Source organism: Abramis brama, assembly GCF_963993115.1.
Source record: "Abramis brama genome assembly, chromosome: 2".
Taxonomy (NCBI): Eukaryota; Metazoa; Chordata; class Actinopteri; order Cypriniformes; family Leuciscidae; genus Abramis; species Abramis brama.
The window spans coordinates 62,874,125-62,898,374 of record NC_139964.1 but is presented as its reverse complement, the minus strand read 5'-3'; the positions used below and the strand labels follow the sequence as shown (position 1 = coordinate 62,898,374).

The window sequence follows — 24,250 nt, the reverse complement described above, 5'->3', positions numbered from 1 at the left end:
ATTGACAAACTAAGTCAAAATGATCAATACAATTATGATTTACCAAAGCATGTTATTCATGTTAATTGAAATAAAACATAACTTAGCAAAGTCATTCACTACCATACACTGCAGTGCTGCTTTCTGCCATCTTTCATGTAGACATGCACCTTAAACTAAACCTAAATGTCACGTACAAACAAACTGAATTATAGTGGCTACTTTACATGTCATATCTGGTCATAATAAGCTGCAAATAGGACCAGACTTCATGCTGAGACTAAAGGCTAGCTAAGCTCTAGGTTTCCCAACACTAGTTTGCGATTCAGTGCGTGTGTCTTGAAAACCCAGCTGATGGCTCAATCTACCTGAGGCCTGAAGCGTTCAGGTGCATTCGATTGTCGTAGTAAATGCGAAACATGCCCTTGGAAGCTGATTACACTTCTAAAAGTTGTCAGCATAAGGCTGAGGCATGTAGCCCAAGGTAGCATACTAACAGTTTAATATGGTCTAAATTGAGTTTGCAAAGTGAATTAGCATCACTGTGGTTGTTAACCTGAGATTAAGATGGTCTATGTAGCTCTTGAGAGACTTAAAATTCAGACTGTGGAAATTACAGGCTAACATTAAGGGCGAAGATGTGTGAAATGAGACAAAAATGACACGAATGTTGATGAGAATCATATGCATGTGCTGTAATTACAAATCTAAAACCCAATTATGTCGTAATGTAACCTACAATACTGAAGCCGTGTTCGTGAATAGCTTTTTCTCCGGCTCTGTGCTGGCAGCTCTCGGTTTATCGATTGACTCGAGTTTACTGAGTGTTGCAATTTATCAGTCTAAACCGAAGGCTCATATTTTAGCAGACCAAACCTCAGTTTTCACACAGACAGACAGGCTGATCCATGGGAACTGGGGACGTACTGCTAAGCTGATCATTATGTTTGCATATTAATGCCTGTTTCTCCCCCTTCTGGTTTTTAAGGATCTTTCTAATTAGGCAAAACTGTCAGGAGCGGATCTGCCCCCCGCTCTCTGGTTCCTGTCTGATCATTGTTTTTATGCCTTAAAAAAAGTATTGTTTTTTTTGTTGTTGTTGAATTTATTTTACAATAAATCTTTTCACACATGCACTACTGTTCAAACAATTTGGGGTAGGTAAGATTTTTTTACGTTTTCAAAAGAGTCTCTTATGCTCACCATTTATTTGATCAAAAATACAGTAAAAATAAATAAATAAATGATTTAAAATGTATGTTTTTAAAATACAGTTTAATCCTGTGGTCAAAGATTATTTTCAGCATCATTACTCCAGTCTTCAGTGTCACATGATCCTTCAGAAATCATTCTAATATGCTGATAGCTGCTCATTTCGTTATCATCAATGGTGACAACAGTTGTGCTGCTTCATTTTTTTTTTTTTTTTTTGTGGAAATCATAATACCTTTTTGATCAATTTAATGCAGCCTTGCTAAATAAAAACAGTAATTTAAAAAGAAAAAAAAAAAGTTGAACTGTAGTGTTTTTTTCTTTATAATGGCTCTTCACAACCACAATTGAAGCCATTTATATATTTCTTTGAGGGTAATGAAATGAATCAAAACAGTTCACACATCAACAAAATCGATCTTTCACATGGAGGATGATAAAATGGGAGACAAAAATACCACAGCAACGCCTAGGTACTCCCAACAAAAACCCTGAACACCCTAGACACTCCCTAACAAACATCTACAACACCCTAACAACTGCAAATCAGCACCCTAGTAAGTAACCATTCAGGACACCATTTAGACAAGTGCCAAGTAACAAACACCCAGACAACCCAATCAACTTGCTATCAACAGAAGCCTGTATAAAACTGCCCTATTTTAGCTGGTAGAAAAACTAAATGCAATATTTCAAAGTGTATATTCTAGTATTAGAAAAAGCATTTCCCACAATGCTCTGATATGACTTTATTAAGTGACTTTTAGTTGATAATCAAGGACAAACTGTGCAACAAAGTACAAGAGATTTGAACAAGGAGAAATTAAGGAAAAGGAAACAATAAATGAGTTTCAGTAAGAAAAGAGGTTTGACGGATTAAACACAGTGACTATAATTAGCCTCAAAAACACAGTAAAAGGGGATTATCATACTAATCCCAAACCAGTGAAAATCTGACTGATTAAGTAAAGCTATATTTCAAATGCTGTTGCATCATTAGCAGTAACAGAGATCACAAAGAAAAAAGGCTAGTTGCTAAACAGAAAATATAAAGCATGAAGCATTGACCACTGAACTAAGATTAGTCACAATCTTGGAATTAATTGCAAGATCCAGCCCATCTGGCAACAGTAAATTACTTTGTTAAACACTGTAAAAATGCCATACTACAGTTGCTTTTGTAAGTTTCATCATCACTACAACATTAAACATTAGACACTGACAGTCACGTTTAATATTATTCTAAATGTAAAAGTTTTCCTCAAATACAAACATGTTTAAATGTTAGTGTTACTTATATCATATGGAGCTACTGTACAATTAAAAGAAATGGTAAAGATGTTCAGTGAAATAGAGCTATTGCAATGATAATGTATTCTACTTTATAACCAAATTTTGACACTAATTGGATGAATCAGATTCTCTTCATCATCTTCAACTAGTGCAGAAAACCAATATGTTCAGACATTGCACTAATGATGCAGATTTATCAAAACAGTTAAAAGTTGTCAAATATTTTTCCACCAGTGTCAGTGAGGTGATGAGCACGTTCTGTGACACAAATCTTGTCCTTCTGGCATTAAACGTTTAAAATCATGTGTGTTATGTTTTACACGTTTGACCAAAGTGTAAAGTCTTGCTAGTTTTGAGTGGCGTGTGTCCAAGCTGCAGATGGCGTCTTCCATAAAGCACATATCAATCAAAACGGCCGACGATGCGCTGTAAGAATGACACTTTGACTGTCGTTTGACAGCCTGCATCTGTCACTCGCCGCGAGACTGGAGCAACATCTCCGTATCTAATATTCAGACAGATGACGTTTATGGACTTCTTACCATGATGTCCATTTGAAAATATTAGTTGTCACCCATGCCGTGAAAAAAAAAGAATTCTGAAGCAAAATTATAAGTGATTTCTGACATATTAAAGTGCTTTTTTTTATATCAACTTTCATGCGGTGTGTAATGTAGCTGTTTGTGAATGTAAAAGGTCTGCAAAGTTTTAAAGATCAAGATATTGGTGATAAAGAATCGATTCTGAACTGCCAAAACTTGTCGTCAGCAATTTCAGTCTCACTTCATGTTACAAACAGCATATGGTCTTCATTGGCTGACCGTGAACAACGTCTACTTTACCCTGCCCTCAAACACTGTAGTTGTACCTGGAGTTTGGATCATGTTGTCGACATGTCGAAAAGACGCGGTTTTCTGTGCTGCGAATCCACTTCAAGGGCCCTATTTTAATGATCTGAAACGCAAGTATCAAACGCGAAACGCAAGTAACTTTGTGGGCGGATCTCGGATCTCGCAAATCTAAAATGGGTTGGTCTGAAGTAGCTTCATTACTCATATGGGGGGTTTGGGCGTAACGTGAAATAAACCAATCAGAGCGTCATCTCACATTCCCTTTAAAAGCAGGCGCGCTTGTTCCATGGCGGATTGCTATTATAACAGCGGATTTGCCAGGAGCGCCAGGAGTGGTTCACAGCTGAGGAGACCGATGTTCCTTTCAGGGCCGTAAAAGACAGAGAAGTGACATTGTATGGGGATGGGAGAAACCCACCCAAATTAGCTTCGGTTAAACAGGCGTATAATAATTTGGGTAAATGTGTAAGCTAGATTTATGCCTATTTTTCACATCTTCATGGACACCACAATGATTTCCCTCCTGTGGTAATATTTTTCCTTGTAATTATGTATAGTTTGCAAAAATGGGAACTGTGTAGATGAGAAAAGCAAAGTGTATGCGCGTTGTGCACACGCTACATTATGGCCAAGCATGTGCCCTTAAAATAGCATCTGAACGCGCCACTGACTTTAGACTAGGTTTTTTCTGGTCAGTGGCGGAATTGTTTTCTGAAACGGCAAAATAGCACCAGGGAACGTTTGCGCCGGAACACGCCTCCTCTTTTCGCTGAACCGTGACGGAACCTTTTTACTGACGTGCATCTGTGGAGGGAAAAGTCCGCTGTGCGTCAGGTGCAAAATAGGAATGATACATGCGTCGGTGTACAAAGTCAATTGCGCTGGGTGCAAGATAGGGCCACAAAAGGATGAGGATTTGCGTTGGAATTGATATGGAAAACTGACGCCATTGTTACTGCTCGTATCAGTGTGTAGCAAGCGCTGAGGAAGCCTCCGGAGCTGAAATTCAGATATGGTAATGAGCGTTTGGCTTCAGACAAGTGCTGTAAGCAGTAGACCAATCACAACAGACTGGGCTGTCTGACCAATCAGAGCAGAGGATGTTCGCGGAAGGGTTTAGAGAGACCGAATCTTTGAACGAAACGTTTCAGACTCTTTGAGAAATGAGGTGATGCTGCAATGTTTATTATGAGAAAATTTAAGTGTTTTTTTTACCTTGGATGCATGTAAAAACCTATTGTAGGAGACTCCAAAACTAAATTAGGAGTCTTTAAAACTTGACTTTGGACTTGGACAAGTCAGAATCCACCGAGCAACTGCACACAACGTGCTCACAACCACTCAGAACACAGTTCTGAACCGCATAGTAACGCCCTGGCATTTAGTGGTACATTTTGAATTTATAACCATTTTAAAACTTCCTATAATAATTTGCCCATGGAAAAAAAAGAAAAAAGTTGAAATTACCACCCATGCTGTTCCTCTATATGTGTGCGTGTTGAATCTCCACGAAGGGATTTTCTTTATGCAGCACTTGCTAATATTAAAAAGGCGTGAAAGTAAAGGTTAATGTGATTTGACCACTTCCAGGCCAGGCGTGTCTCTGATGGGAAAGAGGCTGTTAACCTTTACCGTCAGAGCAGCGTTCCCTGAGACCGGGCCTGCCGGAGAGAAGTCCATCAATCACAGAGCTGTCTCAGAACGCCGTTCACAATGTGCAGGAGATGGAAGACGAGGAGTATGTGTCATGGGATACCGCTTGTGGTTTCCAGACTCAATACAACAGTGTACGCTTAAACTGGCTGTATTACACAAATGAGCACGCACATACAGTAATGCAGTACACGCGTAGTTGGGAGTAGTTTTACATATCTTTGCCAACATGCTTTTTTTCACAAAACACAACTGTATTAGTAGTGCACATTTATTATCTTTTATAATGTGAAATATTAAATAATTACACTAGTCATAATAATGTGCCTACACAAATAAAAAAGCTCATACTGATATAATAATATGATATAATATTGTATAATGTAATATTTTATTAAATGGAGGCACAAAAGGAGATATTTATAGCTGAATGTCTACAATAATGCACTCATGAAAATAGAAAAAAGCTCATATTACAACTGCAATATATAATACAATAAAGGCTCATATTGTGAAATATAATTAATATAATATAATATAATATAATATAATATAATATAATATAATATAATATAATATAATATAATATAATATAATATAATATAATATAATATAAATCTGTCCTTTTGTGTTCTATGTAAGACTGCATTATAACTAAACGTCCAAGCTGCTCATTTTCATACAATGAAAGTGAATAGTGACCACTGTCAAACAATATTTTCAAGGCAGACTTATTAGTGAATAAGTCTGTTTGTCAGAGAAAGCTATCGTTTAAGACTTGGAGTCTTAAGGACTTAACGAAGAATGGAGTGCATGAGGCATCTGGACTCATTTTAGGATGCTTTTATGGTGCTTTCATGTCTTTGCACAGCACCTAGTTCCAATCTTATAAACCTAAATATGAGCAGGATGTCTGTCATCTTTTTACAAAAGTTATTCTTTATATAAAGTGACTGAGTTTAGTCTTAACCTGCCATCTTGAGCTGTTTTAATACACACAGGCTATAATACCCCTCGTAGACGATTTAAGCGTTTCATTACGTTCAAAAAAGTTTGAGAGACGTGCACCGCATCAAGACTTGTGAAGTTTGAAGACACAGATGAACCTACAAATGAACCCTCACAAACAAACACGGAGAGGAGGGCCTGCCACGAGCGATTAAGTATGCAAAAGCTCATTAATATTCATAAGTCAGTGTTCCTTCTCTGCTAATATGAATATGTGTTTTTAGTCCACAACGCCTGACTGACAGAACACATCGGCATGAATAAATGAGGAAATCACTGCAGAATGGGGTTCAATTTTAGAAACAGATTTCAGTAATTAGCCTCTCGCAGGCTGCACTGAGCGATTGTGTTAACAGCTTCATATGTTCCCACTCAGACGGCAAATAAAACATGATGTGTCCATCTTGCACTGCGCTGAAGCATGTGTGCCATGCTAAATATCAGCTATAATTCTACACAATAAAAACAGATATGGAATCCATTATAAGCGTCATTGTATGATTATATGTGTGTGTGTGCAAAGACAGATAAACATACTAACTACTTTTCACACACATCATTTGTCTGTAAATAACCTCCTAAAACCAAATCAACCCATTTGTATATTTCTGTGAGGGTAATCAAAACAGTTTCAACTACTCCATGCATCAACAAAGATGAACAGACTTGCGTTTTTACATGGCAGACGAAAAAAATCTTGCAAAACACCTTGTCAACTGCTTCATTAAATGGCTTAGCAAATGCTAAAAAAGCTGTCAGGCCAACCTCAACCTCATGACAACGCAAATACCATTAAAACTTTCTTCAGAAAATGTAAAATCAAAAGTATTTGTTTAAATATAACCACACTTTAGAAACATAAAGACCAATTTCTGTTAGATTGTCAGCCGCTAATGCTTGTTTTCACGACGCAGTGAGTATTAGCTGTTTTATAGGCTCTGTAACTGAAGCCACGGATAAATGTTTCTCTATGGAGCCGTAAAAGGCTGTGCACAGCTCAGCTGCCATTCCTGTACAGAATCTCAAGCTCAATCTCAAATGATCTTTTCTACATGAATCAAAAGCCAACATTCATAATAGTACAACTTTTGCACACAAAAAAACCTACAACTTTAAAAACACGAAACCGTGAGAGCATCACAAACATTCAAAAACATGTCAAGAGCGCAGCGGGATTTCTTTGAAATCACCCAGGGATTAAACAGAGCCAAATGCTCAATTTAAGTAAATTAAAGAATCATCTCCATTTCAGATTACTGTCAAAGCCATCTGCTCACATTAATAAACAAACACTATGAGCGTGTTTATAGCTAAACTAGTATACGTCTAAACGCTGTTGGCTTAGGAACGCAAGATGAGGGTTGGTGTGTAATCTCACTGTGCGACACGACTCTTGTGTGATGCATTCTGGGTAGAGGAAGAACAGGCGTGCTAATTGGCTTGATGCCGCGTTGGATTTGTTGGTTCCGATTTGGAACGCTAAACGGAATTGAGGTGGACGGATCGGGAAGCAGCAGACGTGAGTGTCAGTGAGAATGACACACCAGAGAATGGTGTCAAAATTTGTGTTCAATGTCAAAGAAAAACACATGAGAGGGTTTTATTTATTTGATGTTGTATGATGATTTTCCATGTTTAAAAGGATGGGTTTTGTAGTGCAGGTTTTTAAGTGATTTTTCGCAAATATTTAGTTAAACATCCAATATCATAAAAACCAAGAACTGTTTTTTTAAATGCACAAAATAACATTCACAATACTTCCATAATGTGACTGAAATAGGATTGGGATATGTAACAACCTATGTAATATAAAATGTATATACTGTATAAAAAAACCTTAAATTATTAAGAAACAATGTCAGGACGATATATAATATTTTATTTTAATATACATGCATGTATGCATGTATGTGTACTGTATATACTGTATATATATGTGTGTGTGTGTGTGTGTGTGTGTGTGTGTGTGTGTGTGTGTGTGTGTGTGTGTGTGTGTGTGTGTGTGTGTGATTTTGTACATGCATTTGACTGCATCTATAGTATTTATGTCCCTGTAAATCATTTATTTTAAGTGGAGTTAAATAAATAGTTAAAATGTGTGTGTGTGTGTGTGTGTGTGTGTGTGTGTGTGTGTGTGTGTGTGTGTGTGTGTGTGTGTGTGTGTGTGTGCGTGTGTGTGTGTGTATAAAATATTTTTTATCACAAAAGAATGTAATTTAAAAAGCACCACAGATAACATGTAAGATATATATATATATTATGAGACTGAATGCATAACACACACAGCCAAAACATCCATTATTATACTCTTATGTCTAAAAGGAACTGAAATAATAGAGGCCGCTTCAATCATCGTTTACTGACGCTTTGCTTATGCAATGAATTGAATGTAATGCCTCTAATTGTGAAAACACTGAAAGAAAAGTGAATCTAAATGAAGACGGCTATAAAGCGCAAAGCTCCAAAAATCTGATGCTCTTTTGTTGTCACGTTGAAAGCCTCCCACAAATCTTTCTGTAACTGCGGCCCATACAAACAGCGCATCTGTCTTCAGAGCCGTACTCTGTCACACGATAAACACAGCATTTCCACCCATAAAAGGGAAGAAATGAAAATCACCAGTTTGCTTTGCTGCAAAGTTGAGAAACGAACCATGAATCACGCTCTCACATGTTTATAATTTGCCTTTTTCTTTTTTCAAGATGATGAAATACACCCGTGAAGACTTTACAATTAGATTAAATTGCACCATAACACAATGGCTAATTAAGTCATTTTTCAAATTCAATAAGGAAGCAGATTGGAAAGCAGAGATGTGATACGAGTTGTTTGGCAAAAACCCTTGTCCAATACGTCCAAGCTGTTTGGCTGACTGAAATTTGGCCAGTTCCCAGGTTGGATTTCTGGGAATTTCATCAGCGTTAAAGCAAGAGGAACTGTGAGACCCTTTCACGTGACTCGTGTCAAGGTTTCAACGCATCTCTCAACACAATGGTAGAGTCGCTTTGACCACTGCGTGAAAACCGTTGCAGTTACGGAAGGACGATTTTAGCTGAGTAGCTGAGTAGCAAAATGTGTGCATCATAAATGGGGAAAATAGTAAAGACAAATGAAGCGGTAACATATTTTAGCAAAAAATAAAACAAAGTCCTTGACATGCTTCCACCCAGTCTTCAAGCAGAAGGAACTAGATGAAATATTCTAAATGATCCCGATCTACAACCTGACAGTTAGTACAACTAATACCACACCATGTTGATTCGTTTTAGCCAGAGGAAAACTGGTCCCCGACTGAGTCTGTTTTTTCCTCCAATTCTGCCACTGATGGAGTTTGGATTCTTTGAGTTTGGGTCGCCTCTGGCGTGCTTAGTTGGGGACATTTAATATTAGGGCTGGGTATTGACACAAATTTCACAATTCGATTTGATTTCGATTCACAAGCTTGCAATTATATTCGATTTCGATTACGATTCGATTCAATATTGATTACTTTGGATATCAGGTACAATACACGGCGAATTTTCTCAAGGAAAACAAATCTCAAAACCAATGCTGTAAACTATGGGAGTCAGTTGTAGACTATAGGCTTCATTAGCCTACTATTATTGAAGGTAAAAATTAACTGATTTGTATACAAACACTTACACTTTTATTTATTTTTATAATAATAAAGTTATATGTAATATAAACATTTAAATGGTGGCTGTCATAAAAACTTGCCAGATTTATTCAAACATGCATTAAATATTGAAGAACATTTAAAAATGATAATGAATATGTAATATGGTGCATATATTTAGCAAAATGATCCAATCTAGAGTTAATTTTTCTAGCTGACTAACGAGTTTATGGTCACTGGATATGGTTTTTCTGAGGTAAATGTGACGTTACATGACATTGTTTACAAGCTGTTTTACTGACGTCTTTCCACGGTTGAAACACTGATTGAGTGATTCATGTGACATGATACGGATTCCGATAAGTTGTACTCTATCTTTTAACACACTTTCAGATGCTCATTCATGTTTATTTCGCGCTGTAACTGGTATTATTAAGGCGGAAGAGAAGATCATGTGCTTCTCTTGAGCTGAGCTGCGCCAGAGCGCCAAAACGGTATTTATGTTTTTGAATTTCGTAAGAAAATGGACGTAATTTGAAATCTGAGACTTTGTTTCATATCAATAGTAACAAATTTTATTGGATTTGCGATTTATTGGATAGGATGCGCGCTACAATGTTCCATTCATTCATCAACTGAAAACAGGATGACTAATCGATTCTTGGGATTTAAGAATCGATATCGGTTCGTAAAAATGACAATCGATTAAAATATGGCGCTTTTCCATTACCAGTACCGGCTCGACTCGACTCGCCTCGCCTCGACTCAGCTCGGCTCGGCTCGCTTTTCGCTCCGTTTTCCATTGCAGATAGTACCTCCACAATAGTACCTGGTCGTCATAGCGACGCGGCAGGAAACTGCAGTGACTTTAATCTTTTACGCGAGACTCGCGAGACACACCCGCTACCACACACACAGGACAATGGAGGAAATCGAGTGTATGCTGTTTTTGGATGTTTTTGCTTTTGTTTTTGCTGTTTTTTTATTCGGGATACTCCGTCTGGCGCGTGCAATGATGACGCAGTGAATAGTGACGATTCTCTCTGACCAATCAGCAGTCTGCCTTGTTTTCACGTCACATTTTAGTATCGCCTCAGCTCGCTTAGAACCTCGCCGGAGGTGGTACGAAAAAAAGTACCTGGAAGCCGGTACAGGTACAACTTTTACACAGTGGAAAACCAAACAGAGCCGAGTCGAGTCGAGTCGAGCCGAGCCGAGGCGAGCTGGTACTGTGTAGTGGAAAAGCGCCAATAGAGAAATCGATATTTTTTACCCAGCCCTAGTCAGCAATATTATTGATTTGACTGTACATACACTATCGGATGAGAACTGAACTGAGCTGGACGATGACATACAGAGCTGCTTTATAACTGAATTGAATCAACACTGAACTGACCTCAGCTAAACAATGAGACTATTTCTTTTTAGAGCTGCTTTACAGCAGAACTGAACTCTGTTTGCATCACTGAATCATAATTTCCCTGTTTAACCCTGTAAAGCTTCTTTAAGACAATCTGTATTGTATAAAGTGCTATATAAATAAAGGCGACTTGGCTTTTTCTTGTTGAGCATCATATTTCATGTCACATGACAGAAGTCAAATGGGTTGTGAATACAATTTCATGTCAACTTTACAAGCTAGCAGTGACAAAAAATGGTGACACTTTCCAAAGCTGATTAAAATGAATGGTTTCCAAGCAAATACAAGTATAAGCTGATCAATTGATAGTCAGAGCTGGACAGGGGTCAGTCCTCACAGAGGAGATTTAGAAGGTCTATTTGATAGTTTAGAGAGACATGCACTGCCATTCAATAATCTTTCATCTCATACCTGTACATGAAAAGAGTTCTCAAGTCCGTCAAGAGGGAAAGAGATTATGCATGAAGTCCAAATATCAAACCCTCAAACGCAAGCCTGTCGATCTCATTTAAAGACATGGGGTTCACTGTATGTCTGTCATCTTATATGTTTGCCTATATTTATAATATCACACAAAGACTGCATATGGTGAGTTCACTTGTTTTGCCCTCATGGTGCTGCACCGGAAGGCCTCCATATGCAGCTGCGTCAGGAGGCCCTTATTATTCACCTTCTCCAATAACCTCACTATATCAATGGATCAGCACAGGGACAAATTTAGACTCCTTCATTTCAGAAGAGCTAGGATAGTCCTGTTTCCATGATATGGCCTTTATCCAAACACTGTATGGGGAATCATTTAACACAAATCACTGCATTTGTCATGAAGATTTCCCTTTGTAACTTTATGCTCGAGTGAAACTGTGATGTGTGTGAATTTCTAGCAGTCAGACTCGTACCTCAACAATCCAAATCCTTTTTTCTTTGCCTTTTTCTCGGGGTCTTCGGGCTCATCCTTCTTTTTGCTCTTTTTCTCTTTCTTCTTTTTGGTTTTCTTTTTCTTTACCTTGTTGTCATCTTCCAGTTCCTGGCGAGAGGATCCGCTGGCGGGAGTGTCTCTTCCAGACTCTTCCTCAGAGTCATCTGTTGGTGAAGAACAAAGACACAGACATGAGCAAACTCCTAATGTCATCTAATCATAAGGAATCATGAGAAAACAACAAGCTCCGAAACAGACTCTCGCTTGTCAGTAAATGATGAAGAAAGTCTTTATTTATGGTATATTTACCTGCAAGTCAAATGTAAAAGTCATATGCATTAAAAATTACACGTTCTAACCATGTTTAAAAGAAAAATAAGCATATAAAAGGTAAATATCAGCAAATTTGAAAATAAAACTAATCAAAAAAAAAAAAAAATAGATTAAATGGCAATTAATTATTTTCATCTATTTATTAAAAGCAATGTCATATTTCACAAAAAAAGAAAACTGTTTTTTTTTTTTTGCATTTTACATACATTTTCTCAACAAAATCCTGTTACCATAATGCAAAACATTGCTGCAATGTGAACACAAATACTTCTATAAATAATATTTGCATCCTTAATGCACCCACAATATGCTTCATTTTATTATGGAAAATGTTTATTTATTTATTTGTTTTATTTACTTATTTATTTTATTTTTGCTTTTGATGTGAAATGTGGCCTGGACATTTTTCATTGTGTGATTCACCCTCAGCCTCTTGTTGCATTGAATAGGTTGTTACTAAAGCCGATATCCATAAACCTCCATTCATCCAGCACCTCCTCTAAGGGTGCAGAAAGCACGACATTTATTCATGAAGTCTGACACCTTATAGGTTCCAATCGAAGGCTCTGGCTATTGCTTAGGTTCTGTCTCTATTTCTCATTTAGAAAGGGTCTTTAATGTCAATGAGAAAGAGCAGGGTGGATACGTGCCCTTGAATGTGCTGACTTGCTGCTGGAGCTTCAGACAGAAATCCCAATCCGTGATCCTGATGCATTTGCTGATTCACTCCTCACTGGCTCACAAAGCTCAACCAGTCACTGAGAGTCAAATTCATCTCTCAAATGAGCTACTGAAAGTGAGGGAGTGTCACTGGCACCCAACCGCACTCAACTTTAGAAGTTTTTTCTTTTTACTTTATGTTATTGTATTTTGATTACAAAAACATTTTGTTTGGAATACTGTGCAATAATGAATTTTGACTTTCATTTCCACAGTGCAACAGCATAAACTACAATGAGGACAAAATGCATGTTGAGAATTCTAAGCATATGGGGTATATTGATGACAGTAATGAATGTGAAGGGTGCAGATGCACTTTTGGCAAAGTGAGAAGCAGTGGTATGCAGCTGTAACTGTTAGCACATGTTTGGCAGAACTGGTGAAAATCTCGCTACTGTGCTCAGCAACATGCTTTAAATGGTATGCAGTGCACACACACTTTAATGTACTTTTGCTGTTGTGAGCAATAACTGCAGAAACCCACTGAAGGCCTTCTGTTTAAATGAAAACACTAGCAGAATAACATTAACAATAGGAGGACATAAAAAGAGTTATGTTGCATTAGACATGATCAACTGATGGTGCACTAATAAAAATAAAAAAAATGTCATGCTGGTTGTCATGATCAGTTAAAACACAAATTAAGCACTAACTTAAACTTAATAAATCAATAACTTAATGAATGTATAAATGTCATTGTCAAATGTCAGATGTAAAAAATTATCATTATAATATTAATAAATATATTCTTAACTGTACATAAAATACAATATTAATACATTAATAAATATTATATAAATATGTAATTTTTAATAATTGGAATAAATTTGACTAGGCAGAATTAAATTAAAAATGTACATTAAGATACATATTAATAAATGTTTTCTCTAAATTATGCGTATATATAAATGAATAATATTAATAATAAAAATCACATTATTTATATTTAAAGAAATTATTTTTATTATTGTTATTGTTAATTGTCGTTGATTATTTCTCGTTGATTGAAATAAAGCTAAAATAAAATATAAATATTAAAAAAAATTCTTACAAATTAGAAATGTAAACAGTTACCTTGGTTACTAACTGAAATATAGTCGGTTCAACTAAAGTACTAAAATGACTAAAACCGAAATTAAAATAAAGCTAAACAGAACAAACATAACAAAATTACAAAATTAAATACCTCAAATTAAAATGAAAACTGAAATTATAAAAATTTGAATTCAAACTAATATAACAATATATAAATAATGCTAAAATAACCTAGTCTTAAATTATTCTAATCATTAAAAATAAGTTTATTTTAATTATTTAATGAATGCTGCATTTCATTATTTGCACAGAACTCACCATCCTCGGGTTCGGAAGGCCCTTCGTAGGACTTGTCGATGGCGTGGCGGAAGCTGAGGTTGCAGCCTCTGCCTCTGACCATGTGTGCGCGAGGACGATAGAAGGGCACCTCGTCCTTACTGACCTCCTCCATCGCTGTCTGGAGACTCTCCAGAGAACTGGACTTCTGAAGACCTAACCTGGGTCCCAGCGCCGTCCCGTTAGAGGAGGGGGGTTCTGAGACGGGGAGATGGAGGGATGTCAGTGATGGAGGGATGGAGGATGGTAATGAAGGGTGAAGATGAGCTCAAGATTAGAAACGTAGCGTATAATGCCCTGCTGAAAAGACCAGCACCATCATATATATACATACATGTATCAAATGAGGACTAGCCTGGATCATCAAGGAGATTCCACCTGGTCTAAGCTGATCTTTTCAACAGGGTGGTTGTAAGTTGTGAAATAAATGCAACAGTTGTGTGGTGAGCTGAGCTGAAAGTCTAATGGATCTGGACGCTTTCAAAGAACAGACGGAGATGAAATATGAAAAGACATCTGTAGTGGAGGAAGAGGACTAGAGAAGGGTGGATGATGAAACCTCAAGGTGAGGGTGAAAGAGCATCACGGAATAAATGAGGTTGCAGCAACATGAAGGAATATTAAACCGAAAAGTAGCAGTGGTAGTAGTCCAGGGGAGAGGAACATAAAGTGAAGTACTGAGAGACGAAGAACAAATATGAGGCCGTAAACGATGCAAATGGCTGAGAACAAGGGCAGCAGGAGCAGGAGGAGAAGGTGAGGGATTAGAACAAGCACAAACAGGAGAATAAAATGGAGGAATAGAACAAATCCAAGGGCTCCAAACACTGAGAGGGCAAAAGAAAGACAGGGGGAAAGAAGAAAAGAGAAGTGCTTGGTGCTTGAGAGGTAAAACGTGTCATGCAGGAAAGAGCTTTAAAGGGATAGTTCAGCCAAAAATGAAATGTCTGTCATCTTTTACTCACTCTCATGTCGTTCCAAACCCTTACATGGAAAACAAAAGGAGAAGTTTCCCAATTGTGTTCCTCAGAAGAAAGAAAGTCATTTGTGTTTGGAACGACATGAGGGCGAGTACACAATGACAGGGTTTTCATTTTTGGCTGAACTATCCCTTTAAGAACTATTCTTTCGTTCACAGAGCAGCACTTAAAAATGTGTATACAAAAGAAAGAATAATAAAACAATAAGCCACTGAAGCACGTACATAATTTTACTATAGTTAAACGGCATTTCTAAGCACAAAACAAAGTTTAGCTGTGGTAAAGTCACTGTAAAAATCACAGTAACTTTTAATTTGCATAAAACACCAGCAACAACATTATGAAGACAGTAGAAGACATTTAGAAGACATTTTCAGGACTTCATATTTTTTGTAGAAAACACGATACGCTGATTTTTGACTCTTTAATAAATAGAACGTTCAAAAGAACAACATTTATTTGAAATAGAAATCTTTTGTAACTGCCACACTTTTGATCAATTTAATATAAAGGGGTCATGCCTTGAGAAATCAAATTTGCCTTGATCTTCTGACATACAAGTTGTCTTTGTACCATTAAAACATCCTCCTTATTATAAACACATAATTTATTTCTTTATTAAGCTTTAAAAATGGCTTGTTTTGATGTTGCAGGATCTGTGACATCACACAGGCAAATACATTTGCATATGCCAGAGCAAGACATCGACGAATAGACATACATCATCACAGCAGAGGCCCCGCCCACTGGCGTCCAGTTGCTTAATGGCTGACACTTGAGCCTACACTTGAGCATTTGAGTCAGTCGACAACAGGACAAATGGAAGAGTGAAAGAACATTCGCTCAGTTTAAACAGCTTGTTTGTGTCTCTGTAAGGACTTCAGAAGGATCCAGCATCTGAAACAAGTGGATGGTTTATTTTATTTATCACGTCGGAAGATTACATGTTTGTTTTGAGCATTTGGTTTGGTTTGGGAACAAGAGCTTGTCGAAAGATGAAGCAGCCGACTGTATTGGATCTGACAGCAGCTGCATCACAAAAATGATTTCATAATGTTTTGGCTGTAAATTATAGTTTTATATAGATAATGTTTTACATGAATAAAAACACGTACTCACGTGCAATAGCACTGCCAATCATAACAGTGGCCGTTTACTGACCAGCCTTAAAGGAGCCGCCCTTAAAAACAGATCATTTCAGACAGAGGGTTACCCTGGAAATCCTGGGTAAATTGAATTTGCTCAGCGAGTTTACTCCGGCGTCGAGTAATGATGCTCATTAAATATACCCTTGTATCCGGGCTGGCTGCACCAATCACATCGGGTTATCTGATATAGGCGGGCCAGAGGCGAGCTAAACAGAAGACGACAGCGCTGTGACGTCGAAGTCATTAGCAAGATGGCTATGGATGAACACCAGTTGTTTGAAACGGCTTTGGCCGCTACAATGAACAAGTTAGACTTGGCTTTTTATCTAAAACAGGAACAGAAGACGCCGCTCGAATCGTTCCTTTGCAAGAAGGACGTTTTTGCTGTTTTGCCGACCGGATACGGCAAGAGTCTAATCTACCAGTTAGCTCCACTGGTAGCTAAGCGTATGAGGCTTGTTGTGATTGGTCGTAGTGTTATCCAATTGCATGCAGTGAGATTTTCAAATGCATGCTTGGTGCCGCCCCTCGAGCTGGCCGATTTTCATTAGTCGATGCCAGACCATTAATCTTTTAGATTTAGGTCTGGATTTCCAGGCTACCAGAAGGTCAGAATGAAGGTTGAAAATAATTGTTCTTCCGCATATATATTTGTTTTGTTTTGTTTTTGTAAAAAAAAAAATGTTTTCAATTAACATTAAAAGTGAATCTCAAGGAACATAGAAATATATATTTTTTAAATCCATGTAATGACCCTGTTAAACTAATTTTTATTTATTTTAAATCATGCTGACTTCAAACTTTTGAACAGTAGTGTATTTAAACTGAAATTTAAGTTGGAATAAACAAACGTTAAAATATACAAACTCTAGGATCCATGACCGGTCCTTGTTCTGGAATTTCATTATGCACAAATTAAGCATTGGATACATCTATATCATTTCCACAAAATGCAGCTGTAATCATTATGATCTAAGCAGTGAAATGTTTAAAATGTAGATTTAATTTCCACAGCACTGCACTCATGTGTGCCGACACACATATGACCCTCTCTGGGATGCTTACATAAATCAGTCTAAACTGGCACAACATGGCTGCGCTCTACCTGAATCAACAGCAAACTAGAGGAACGCGAGGAACAGAATTAGACCAAGAGAACTACAGCGAAACAGGAATGAACAAGTTCATAGGAAATAAAACTCTAATTGGCAAAGTCTCTCTGGCAGACAGATACCTGTATGCTGCCATTATCACGAAAAGGGAAAATAATGAGACGAAGACAAAAACAAACAAATCAGCAGAAGCAGCGCTGCAGGGCCGAAGCCGGCGAACGAAGAGGAAGAGAGATGAATGAAGAGATGGTGAACTGTGAGCTAAAGCAGAGCAGAGCCCGTGAGCAACACAGGCTCTATGAGCGGTCTTCATTTGGATGAGAGGTGCCACAAGAAAGTGTGGGAGTGTTGGAGGAAAGCCAGAGAGAGAGAGAGCGAAGCCTCCAGCATCTTTCATCTATCCTCTTAATGGACATGTTCTCCTCTCCTGCAGACTGGGACTCGGCTCTCCAACCACACACACACACGTATACAAACATGTACACGTTGCTTTGATGCTAGCAAAAAGGTGAGTTATACTCCACTAATTTGGACACATAAATGATGAAAGTAGTATTTAAAGCCAAAATAAATTATATTCTTAATTCATGTTTCTGGTATTATTGTGCATGATTCAACCATGCACTTTAAGAATCACAACATAACGCATGGTTAAAAGCACAACTATCTGACCCTTACGCAAGAATCACATAAGAGGTCAGTGATTGTTGAGCATCATCTAACAGCTTTCACCTCCACAGAAAATATTCAAGTTTATATTTGAAAGTAGCAGAGATAGCGAAAATTTAATTATAAGGAGAACAGTCGAAACGCATATGTTCATTCCTGTGACTAGTTGGAAAATGGATTGAATATTAAAGAAAATTTAAAGAAAACTTAGCTGGTTATAAATAAATAAAAAATAATAAATAAAATAAATAAAATAAATAAATATAAATAAATAAATAAAAAAAATAAAAAAAAAATATGTTATGTTATATGTTATCTTTTCTTTTGTACAGTTTAACTTTACTTGGGAAAAAGACAAAATTGCTTGTTTTTAATTAAACAATGCAGAATACGGTTTTCAAAATTTCATTCAAAATATTTTATAATAAGTTCACTAGCCATTAACAAGTAAAGCAAAACATTTTGGACCCTATGCGTAAGCGTTTGTGTACATTTTAACTACACACACAAACACACTATTTTAGACTATTAACTACTGTATATGCTATATCACTATTGTTTTTTACAATAATATCTAAAGCTTAATATGACCATTAACAGTGAAGAGTGTTTCACTCATTCTCTTAGAAAAACACCTAAGACTCTCTTTAGAGTTATTTCCAGTGGTTTAGCAACCACCTCTTTCTTATGAACTCTTCATAGAAACAAAGGATTATGGTTTCCTGGATACAATTTTCACAGACACGCAAGTCATATGATTTATTACTAACCATAAAGGGAACATCACATGAGTGCAATGTTTTTTCTAGGTTGCTTAAGGGAAGGCTGGCATTCAATAGTCAAGGCAATAAATCTGGTTTTGACATTATGGATAAATAACATTATTGCTGTGCTAGATTTTTTTAATTAATAATAAGTAACCTAAAACACATTTACTAAAACATTTAGTAGACACCACAAAAACCTATTAATAATAATGATCATAATAATAATAATAATAATAATAGAGACAATGCTGGACTAGATGGTGAATTTACAGGAAAAATACATTTAAAAATATTGCGTTTACTGCAAAACAGATGCAAGGAGAGAGAGAGAGAGAGAGAGAGAGAGAGAGAGTACCGCAGTGGTTGGCTTGGCCAGCACTAGCTCGGGGTTTTTAGCCAGATTAAACTCCGAGCGGCCACGTCTTCAAGACCATCCTAATAATGAAATATGTCAGAGCATATAAAGGAGTCTGGCGTAGGTAGAGCGTGCCAGAGGGAAGAGAGAAAAATGAGTGCGTCAGCAGAATAGCCTGCAGCTTGTCAATATCTATCGGATCCCACATCTGTAAAACTACACTCCAATCAGTCTTTCATGTATTTACCATTGTCCCTGACCCCTGAGAAGTATACAAAACAGTCGTGTGAAGACTATGCATGTAAATGTGTCTGTGTATGTTTTTTTATGCAGGCACATGCTGCGAGAGCCGCTAAATTGACTGTGTGCATGTGGTTTTGATTTTGATGCAATTTAGGATCCAATGCCATGTGTTTGAGTTTACGCGTACAGTACAACTACGATTGGGTTGTTATTGTGTGTGTGTCTGTGTGTGTGTGTGTGTGTGTGTATATACAGTACCAATCAAAAGTTTGGAAACATTACTATTTTTAACGTTTTTGAAAGAAGTCTCTTTAGCTCATCAAGGCTGCATTTATTTGATAAAATATACAGGAAAAAAACAGTAATATTGTGAAATATAATTACATTTTAAAATAATGGTTTTCTATCTTAATATACTTCAAAATATAATTTATTCCTGTGATGCAAAGCTGAATTTTCAGCATCATTACTCCAGTCTTCAGTGTCACGTGATCCTTCAGAAATCATTCTAATATGCTGATTTATCATCAATGTTGGAAACGGTTGTGCTGCTTTATATTTTTTTATAACCTATGATACTTTTTTTCAGGATTCTTTGATTAATTCAAAGTTAAAAACTTATATTTTCTTTTGAAACAATATACACTACCGTTCAAAATTTGGTGAAAATCAAAATTGTTTTTTTTTTGTTGTTTTTTTAAAGAAATTAATACAAGGACGTGTTAAATTGATAAAAAGAGATAATAAAGATTTACATTGTAAGAAAAGATTTCTATTTTGAATAAATGCTTAATGCTTATGGGTGGCAGTGGCTCAGTGGTTCATGTAGGTTGTCTACAAACCGAAAAGTTGGTGGCCATAGGTCTGTGAAAGCGCTATATAAATGCAGTCCATTTACCAAATGCTGTTCTTTTTAACTTTTTTATTAATCAACGAATCCTGAAAAAAGTACCAAAAATATTAAGCAGCACAACTGTATCAAATCAGCATATTAGAATGATTTCTGAAGGATCATGCGACACTGAAGAATGGAGTAATGACTGATGAAAATTCAGCTTTGATCACAGAAATAAATTATATTTTAAAGTGTATAAAGTATAAAACCATAATTTTTGTTATGTAACTATAATTGTAATAATATTTCACAATATTACTGTTTTGTACTTTATTTTTGATCAAATACACGCAGACTTGATGAGCATAATAGTAAAAATAGTAATGTTTCCGAACTTTTGACCATAAAAACGTGAACATTAACATCAGCAAAACTGTTTTCCAGACCGGAAATGTTATATTCTGACATGTATTACTGTTGAAAACGAGGGTTTTGGAAGAGAGTCTGTAGGTGTCTGTGGTCTTGTACCTTGCGGTCACTGCTTTCACTGTGTGTGTGTTTCCTCCACTAACTCAATCCCTCCTCACAGCAACTCACTCTCTCACCTCAACTGACAGACTTACAAATGGGCAGCAGTCGCCCTCCGTTTATCTTCATTTGACTTGGCTGAGACACAGCCACTGATCTGGGGTCAGATTACTGGCCTGTGAGTCAACTAACACAGCTCTTTACAGATCGCATGCTTGATCTTGGGCCAGCCTTGTAGCGTTTGACCATAAATGAGATGTTGGCTATTAAGGCAGTATGATGGAACTGACATTGCAAAGCTGATAAACTCTACAACTTGGCAGAGGAATTGTTTACTGCAAGTATTGTTTATTAATAACATAATTACATACTGAACACTGGTGTCTTTTATCATATTTGTTGCTGCTGTTACACTTACAAAACTCCTTAACCGTGGTAAAATCATGTCCTTATGTGGCTCGTTTCTTTAATATGTGCTGTGTGTGTGTGTGTGTGTGTGTGTTCAAATTCTTACCGGGTCGCTGTCCTTGAATGGAGGCCATGTTACTCTCATCCGCCACTGAAACACACAAACATAAAACATCCATTCTTTAAATTCTCATTTGTGTCACATTAACAATTGTAAAGTTTATGTGTTACGGTAATACTTTTTAAACATTTGCACTGCTATTGTTAGCTGATTTTGTTGACATTAGCTTATAAACAGCTTCAAACTTCAAAGCTTAAACAAAACTTAGAAGGTTTAAACTTAAAGGTCTTCAAGCCTGGCCAAGCTGCCGTTCAGCTGGTTTAACTGGGAGGCAGATGGTTTCCCAGCCTGACCAGCTTAAACGTACCTAAAACCCTTCTAAAACCAGCCAACTGACAAACATAAGCCTTCAAGGAAACCAGATAGGACTAGCAAACCATCTTATGCTTTACCTAAAGCCAGGTTTAGGCTTTATTTAGCAGAGTTAAAGCCACAATACTCCAATTTTTATATAGCCCTTAATAAAAGTAATTGTAATGGATCACGCCTCAAATCTCGAGTCCAAGCATAACTTGTAAAATGTATAATAACTTTAAAAAACAGAAACTGACTGAATAATACATTGGATTTGGAAAGATATCTTCTCCTAAATTCTATTGGTAGCACATTATTTTACAGTCCTGTTCCCCATGTACATACTCTGTACTTCTTATAGTAATTACAATAACTGGGTTATAACTAGGTACTAACCCTGAACCTTCACCTAACCTTAAACCCATGTAGTTACCTTATATGACCCAGTACTTTCTTAGGTAAGTACACCTAAGTAAACGTACTGTAAAATAAAGTGCAACCATTCTATCTTTTTCCACATGTGTGCTGGTGTATAGATGTAGCTCTCTGTCTTTCACTCTGTCTCTCTCTCTCTCTGTCTCTCTCTCTCTGTGTCTCTCTCTGTGTCTCTCTCTCTCTCTCTCTAGTAGCCACACTTGGTTTTAATTAGGAAGAGCTGTGCAGGGCCAGTTACGCTTCTGTACAGCTGAGAACATCTGCCGTTTGCCTAAACACACACTACACACATACACACAATTGAACAGCTCGTGTTACATTGTGCACACATAGCAGAATTCATAACAAAAAAACAAAAAACAGGGTATTTATATATTTTTGTATTATTTATTTGAATTTATTAATTTTTTTACAGTGTACAGTATCCTCTACGGAAGGTCTGTTCTGTGTAATTTTCTCAGCTATACTATCGTTAAAAAGTTTGGGATCAGTAAGATTTTATTGTGTTTTTGCAAGAAGTCTCTCCTGCTCATCAAGACTGCATTTATTTGATTAAAAAAAATACACTAAAACAGTAATATTGTGAAAAATTCTTACAATTTAAAGCTGTTTTCCATTTATATATTTTTAAATGTAATTTATTCCTGTGATCAAAGCTGAATTTCCAGCATCATTACTCCAGTCTCCACTGTCACATGATCCTTCAGAAATCATTCTAATATGCTGCTCAACAAAAAAATATGATTACTATTATTATTATTATTATTGAAAAGATTTGTGCTGCTACATAGTTTTAATACAAATTTCTTAGATAAATAGAAAGTTCAAAAGAACAGCCTTAATTTGAACTAGAAATGTTTTGTAACATTAAAAATATCTTTACTGTCTCTTTTGATCAATTGAATGCATCCTTGTTAAATAAAAGTATAAATTTATATAAAAAAAATCTTTCTGACAGATGTTTTGAACAGTAATATCATATTTTAAACAGTAATATAGAATATAAAATATATTTTTGCCTTTCATTTTGCCTCTCAAACAAATGTATCTTTTTTAAGAAAGCTAAAAAAAAATCCTAGAAAAAAAAAACATTTTTGCAGTGCATATGAGCGACTACATCTGTGCAAGCCATGATGACACATCTAAGACATTTACAGTAGCGCCCCGTGGAGGACAACAAGGAATTATTAGTGTGTGGGCCTGAGTGTGAGTGGTGAAAACGAGAAAGTGTGTGTCTGTGTGTGAGAGAGAGAGACTAATCCACACAAACAGGATTGAGCAGTGAAGAGCAGCTGCTGCCACAGGCATTGCACCATGGGATACAATAATGGGGTTTCATTACACTGCAATTTCTCTTAAATAAGCCTTTTCATCTTTTATGAGCTCAATTTCCCCAGCTGAGAAATAACACTGGAAGAGAGGCTTGTGCAAGCCGGTGTGGGTTTACACACGTGTGTGTACATATGGACACGTATGTGAGAGAACACAAACAGGGTTGATGGGGGTAAAATAGGTACAGAAGAATAAAGGGGGGAGGGGGATAATAGTTTGCCTTTGAATGCTTGAAAGTGCGTACAAATCTGGATTATCCACACTCAACATAGCACAGACACAATGTCACACTCATGCATGCAGAAAAACACATCCAAATATCACACACGAACAAGAAACATAAAAAAAAAAAAAAAAAAAACATCCTTCACAAGCACATTTATAAAAATGTATTATATATTTAGCTGTGTTTGCCAAATCCAGCAGCCACCCTGAACAACCTAGCAACAATCCTGAAAGCCCTAGCAACCACTCTGAACATCCCAGTAACCACCCAGAAAACCACAGCAACATGCAGAATGCCCTAGAAACCACCCAAAACAGCACCCAGAATCCTCTAGTAATGCCTTTGCTACCAACCACCCGAAACCCCTTAGCAACACCCTAGCTGAACATCTCTGCAACAACAAAAACACCCTAGCAACA

At 36.8% G+C, this 24,250-nt stretch overlaps 1 protein-coding gene across 1 annotated transcript in view; it reads right to left on the bottom strand.

Moving 5' to 3' along the window:
* The window catches only part of pard3ba (par-3 family cell polarity regulator beta a), a 160,173-nt gene that overhangs the window by 37,691 nt on the left and 98,232 nt on the right, over positions 1-24,250 (bottom strand). Inside the window, exons 16-18 of the mRNA XM_084095055.1 lie at positions 21,530-21,574; positions 14,361-14,576; positions 11,935-12,118 (exon numbers count right to left, since the gene is read on the bottom strand). Of these exons, the coding sequence (XP_083951181.1) occupies positions 11,935-12,118; positions 14,361-14,576; positions 21,530-21,574 (445 nt within the window). The remainder of the gene's footprint in view (positions 1-11,934; positions 12,119-14,360; positions 14,577-21,529; positions 21,575-24,250) is intronic.